General features: G+C 65.2%; 2 protein-coding genes across 2 annotated transcripts in view; one reads left to right on the top strand and one right to left on the bottom strand.

The window, feature by feature from the left end:
• Positions 1-1467, top strand: part of TMEM259 (transmembrane protein 259) — an 8965-nt gene extending 7498 nt beyond the window's left edge. The window contains exons 8-9 of the mRNA XM_081804021.1: positions 8-121; positions 229-1467. Of these exons, the coding sequence (XP_081660147.1) occupies positions 8-121; positions 229-792 (678 nt within the window). The 3' untranslated portion in view covers positions 793-1467. The remainder of the gene's footprint in view (positions 1-7; positions 122-228) is intronic.
• A 247-nt stretch (positions 1468-1714) lies between these two features.
• LOC102735794 (glutamate receptor ionotropic, NMDA 3B) overlaps positions 1715-5260 on the bottom strand; it is a 5770-nt gene continuing 2224 nt past the window's right edge. Inside the window, exons 2-7 of the mRNA XM_081822650.1 lie at positions 3232-3377; positions 2961-3076; positions 2775-2880; positions 2272-2613; positions 2140-2195; positions 1715-1998 (exon numbers count right to left, since the gene is read on the bottom strand). Coding sequence (XP_081678776.1) covers positions 1895-1998; positions 2140-2195; positions 2272-2613; positions 2775-2880; positions 2961-3076; positions 3232-3377 — 870 coding nt within the window. The 3' untranslated portion in view covers positions 1715-1894. The remainder of the gene's footprint in view (positions 1999-2139; positions 2196-2271; positions 2614-2774; positions 2881-2960; positions 3077-3231; positions 3378-5260) is intronic.

Here is a 5260-nt window from a genome sequence, read left to right as displayed (position 1 = left end):
GCCTCACTGTGCTTCCTGCAGGTTCTTCTATCTGTACCACTTCGCCTTCTACGCCTATCACTACCGCTTCAACGGCCAGTACAGCAGCCTGGCGCTGGTCACCTCCTGGCTCTTCATCCAGGTGAGGGTTCCGCCTCGCTCCCCGGAGGGGCGTCCAGCCTGTGCAGGGTTCCGTGGAGGCCGGGTTGCTGGCTCTGGCTGCTGGCCTGACTAAGCACCCCCCCCCAGCATTCCATGATCTACTTCTTCCACCACTACGAGCTACCCGCCATTCTGCAGCAGATCCGAATCCAGGAGATGCTGCTACAGACCCCACCACTGGGCCCCGGGGCCCCCACGGCGCTTCCGGATGACCTGAACAACAATGGGGGCGCCCCGGCCGCCCCTCCCGACCCTGCGGGCCAGCCCCCCGCCCTGGGCCCCAGTTTGCCGGGCACTAGTGGGGGCCCTGGGCCCGTGGCTGAGGCACCCAGCTCTTTGGTGGCCGCGGCAGCCTCGGTGGCCGCAGCGGCCAGCAGTGACCTGGGCTGGATGGCAGAGACGGCCGCCATGATCACAGACGCCTCCTTTCTGTCTGGCCTCAGTGCCTCTCTCCTGGAACGGCGGCCCGCTGGTCCGCTGAGCCCTGGTGGTCCGCTGAGCCCTGGTGGGGGTCTCCCCCGAGCCCCCCAGGACAGTGCCCCTTCCATCAACTCCCTGGCGCATGACACAGCGCCCCCAGCTGCTGGGGTGAGTGGGCCCAGCCCTGCACCCACAGCCCCAGTGGATTCACCCCTGGAGGTCGGTTCCTGAGCCTTGGGCAGCTGACCGCCCCATCCCTGGCCATGTAGGCCCACTGGGTATGACCAGGCTGGAGCCCTCAGGTGTCAGGTAGGCTGTCCCGGTGGTTCTTGGGACTGCCCAGCCTGCCTTGGGTGGTGCCAGGGTCCATCAGGTTTGCCCAGAGTGGGGCTTCTCTTCCCCTGTGTGGGGCCTGCCGGAGGCCTGTCCCTGCTACGTTAGTGGTGGGCCCCCTCAGCCAGTGAATAGAGGCAGCCTGAAGCGGGGGGGGGGGGGGCTCCATGGAAGGTTCTGGAAAGGGCTGGTGAACTGTGTGGAGTGAGCTGTCCGTCGGTAGCAGAGCTGGACAGGTCTCTAATAAGGTGAATGCAGGTGTCCCGGCCTGCTCAGCTGGTGCTCCATCATGCTCAGTGCCTTTTCCACGGCCTCTGACCCCAGGTGTGTGTACCAGGGCTGGGGTCCCGGGAGGGCAGAGTTCATGCCTCGGGCTCGGAGATGAGGTGTGCAGGCGCCAACATGGAAGGCAGTGGCGGAGTGTGGGGGTCCAGCCCTGCTGGGGTGGGAGTGGGACAGGGCTGGTGGCCAAACTAAATCACTCGGTGAGGAACGCAGAAGAGTGCTCATTCCATTCTATTTAATTGCAGTGTACAAAATTGTGTTTGTATATAGAATAAACTGTTGACGGCGGCGGGTCAGCGTCTGCGTGTGCAGGCCGGGAGGGACCTCGGTACCGCCCCCTCCGGGCTTCTGTGCAGGCTGGGGCGGGGGCCCAGGGCCGGAGGAGGCCGCCCTGGGCCGAGTGCGGGCGGGCGGGCGGGGTGGGGCCCCCGGAGCGGGGCAGCGGCTGCGTGCCCTCGGGTGGGTCACCGGGCGACGGCAGGTGCTTCGGAGCAGGGGCAGTGCCCCAGCCGGGCCAGGAGCTCTCCTCGCCGCACCAGGGCCTGGCGGAGCAGCTCCCGCGCACTCCGGATGCGACGCTCCAGCTGCTCCAGCTGCTCCAGCTCGGAGGAGGGCAGCACGGCCGGCAGGCGGCCCCTGGGACAGAGCCAGACCGGGCGCTCTGGCGGCCCCGCCGCCTCCGCGTCAGGCGCTGCGGCCGCCTCTGGGGGCTCCGCTAGGAACCGCACGCGGCGCCCCCTCGCCGTGGCCCGGCGCACCCGTGTCCAGGTCGCCGCGCCCGCAGAGGCTGCCCGTGTGTCCTGCTGCAGCTCAAGAGCCCTGGGGACGTGGGGTGGAAGGGGCGGGGTCAGTGTCCTCACACCCACTCTGCCTCTGGGGTCAGGGTCCCGGCGGTGTGGAGCTGTCCGGTCCTACGCGGGAGGTCTGGTGTCCGACCCGGCGGCGGGGGGGGACCCTTACCTCGGCTCTGGCTCCTCCTGTCCTGGCGGCTCTGGGTTGAGGGCGCGGTGGATTCTCTGCAAGCCCAGACAGAGGCTTCGTCGGGGTCACGGGAGGCTGCCCGGGCCCACCCGCGTGGCCCCGGCCCCTCACCTGGCTCGTGTGCAGTCAGTACTGCAGCTTGCTGCCCCTGCGGATGCGCGGGAGCAGCAGGCGGTAGAAGCCGTGCTCGCCCAGGGAGCTGAGCAGAGCGCTGCCGAGCCCCAGGCAGAGCAGCACGAAGAGGCCCGAGAAGTGGTAGACGCCCACCTGCAGCGTCTGGGGGTGACACGTGGGCACAAACCCTTCACGGGCAGGGCCAGACCCGTGCGGAGCCCCGGCTGCGGGTGGGACCCAGACTGGCCCAGAGAGGAGCCTGGGGCGGCGGAGCCGGACGGGGAGGCTGGCCTTCCACGTTGGGAGCCAGGTTTCCTGGGGAACGTGAGCTGCGGTTTCCTAGAAGTAGGAGTGCACACATCTGGGCAGGGGGCTGACCACCTCACTTGAGGCCCATGCGGGCTCAGGGCCCTCCATGCCTACCCACCACCCCGGCTCCTGGGCCCTCCCCCACCTCTGTAACAGCGAGGGCGCGCTTCCCACAAGGCACCATCTTGTACCACTTGTCGTGCAGCAAGTCGATGAAACCGGAGGACTTGTAGCGGCTGATGAACTCGGACAGGTTGGAGGTGAGTGGCGAGTTCTGAGGGAGTCCGATGCCGTAGCCTAGTGGGGGCCAGGGACTGGGTTGGGGCCAGGCTCCCAGAGGAGCCGCCCCAGGGCCACCGGTCCCAGAGGCCCCTCACCCTCCATGGCGAAAGGCTTGCCCACGGTCAGCAGTTCACAGTCGGCGTCGATGGAGACCTCGTAGTCTAGGAGCGACTTACCCATGATGAAGGCGTTGAGCTTGGGGGGGTCGCTCCTGCGGGGGTCGGGCAGTGGGGTGAGAGGCCCCGTCGGCCCCGCCTACCCCGGCGCCCGCCCCGCCCCCAGGCGGTCGGCCCCGCCCCGCCCCTCTCCCCGGCGCCGGCCCCGCCCACCCCGCCCGCCCCGCCCCTCTCCCCAGCTGGGCATCACGTGAGCATGGCGACGCCGTGTGGCGTGGTGGGCGCGCTGTGGCGCCGCATGTGCGCGTACGTGTCGGGGAAGCTCTTCTTGATGTAGGCCTCGGCGCTGCTCTCCCACACGGTGCCTACGCGGAAGCCCTGGGACGGGTGGTGCAGCTGCGGGGGCGGGGGGGCAGCTCGTTAGCCCGGGCGCTCGGCCCTGGCCTGCCGCCCCCCCGCGCGCCCTGCTCCGTGCACCCTCCTGGGGCTGCCCGGCACCCCCGGGCTCTCACCCAGCTTGTGCCGCAGCCGGCCCGCATGGGGCCGGGTCGCCTGGCGGCCCTTCCGAGCGCTGTGAGCACCCCTGCCCCACCGCTCGGCGCCAGGAGCTCCCCAGTCGTGCTGTCACCCGACAGGGCCCACTGTCCCCGGGGCAGGACTGCCTGGGTGAGAGCCCTGTTCTAAATGCCCACGCAGACCTGGCCCTGAACCCCAGAGCTCCTCCGCGGCTCCCCTGCGCTATCGCAGGAGTCGCTCCCGAGCAGGCCCCTGCACCTGGCCTCCTGGGTCTTCCTGCCCCGTCGAGTGGGCCCTGTACTTCCTCTTCTCTCCCGGTGTCTCCCGGAACCCGCCCGCGCTCAGCCCTCCGGGCCAGGCCCCTCCGCCCTGGCCTCCCAGCATGAGCGCGTGGGCACACGGACCCACGCCTCCTGATGTGGCACAGCACTCCCCAAAAGCCAGACCTCGACTGGAGCCTAGAGCGGCGCCGTCTGGAACCTCCTGAGGAGGAGACCCTCTGTGCTTGTGCTCTTCCCAAGCGGCTGTCGAGCGCTTACACTCGATGTCATGTTTAAAGTAGCCGCAAGCGGGGAGTGGCTAGCTCATCAGACAGCGCTGGGTCTGGGTTTTATTACCAATTTACAAACGGTATGGGGCCTAGGGTGTAGCAGAACAGGCTAAGCACCCTCCCAGGACACAGTCAGCCAGATCCAAACAGTGGGGGCTGCTACTGGACAAAAACCTCTCCAGCGGGGGGTGGGAGGATGGGTTAGCCTGGTGGTGGGTATTGAGGAGGGCACATTCTGCATGGAGCACTGGGTGTTATGCACAAACAATGAATCGTGGAACACTTCATCTAAAACTAATGATGTAATGTATGGGGATTAACATAAGAATAAAAAATTAAAAAAAAAAAAACAAAACAAACCTCTCCAGCAACCAAATCTCCAGGACACAGTAAGTGGGGAGGAAATCTATCTGCAGTGTGTGCGTGTTTAGGGCCCAGATTCAAACAAACCATGGCGGGGGCGGGGGGGCGGTAAGACAACTGGGAAAAGGGCACCCTGATGTGTGTGAAAGCTTCCCGAGTGTTTATGGTGAAATGACAAGTAATCCAGCGGCACACCTCTGCTCTGCTCACAGCCCTCCAGGGCTCCAGGGGGAAGTTCTGTCTCAGAAGGAACTGCTTTAGACACCCTGCAGGATGTGCCCCGTGCCACCTCCTCCCACTCCGCTCCTGCCTGGGGCCTTTGCCCCTGCTGTGCCTGCTCTCCCAACATTCCTCCTTGATGTCTACACAAAAGTCCCTTGAATGTCACCCCCCTCCCAGAGGAATTCCTCCCCCCGTTTGAGAAGATGTCCCTCCCAGGACTCCCTGTGTCCCCACTCTGCCCTATTTTCTCTCTGACACTGTATGGCCAACTCACACACCATCCAGATTGCTTATCTTGATTCTTGACACCTCCCCCTGCAGTATGGAGATCTTCGCCTGTTTTGTCCCAGCTGGGCCCCTGATGCCTGGCACACACCAAGCGCTCAATAAATGTTTTCAGGGGGCGCCTGGGTGGCTCAGTCATTGGGTGACTGCCTTCGGCTCAGGTCCTGATTCTGGAGTCCCGGGATCGAGTCCCGCATCGGGCTCCCTGCTCGGCAGGGAGTCTGCTTCTCCCTCTGACCCTCCTCCCTCTCATGCTCTCTGTCATTTTCTCTCTCTCAAATAAATAAAATCTTAAAAAAAAAAAAATTTAAAAAATAAAATCTTAAAATAAAATAAAATGATT

The sequence above is a fragment of the Leptonychotes weddellii genome, chromosome 1 (assembly GCF_054177405.1).
Source record: "Leptonychotes weddellii isolate Sample4059 chromosome 1, ASM5417740v2, whole genome shotgun sequence".
Lineage (NCBI taxonomy): Eukaryota > Metazoa > Chordata > Mammalia > Carnivora > Phocidae > Leptonychotes > Leptonychotes weddellii.
The sequence above is the reverse complement of the archived record's forward strand: the minus strand, read 5'-3'. Positions and strand labels throughout refer to the sequence as shown.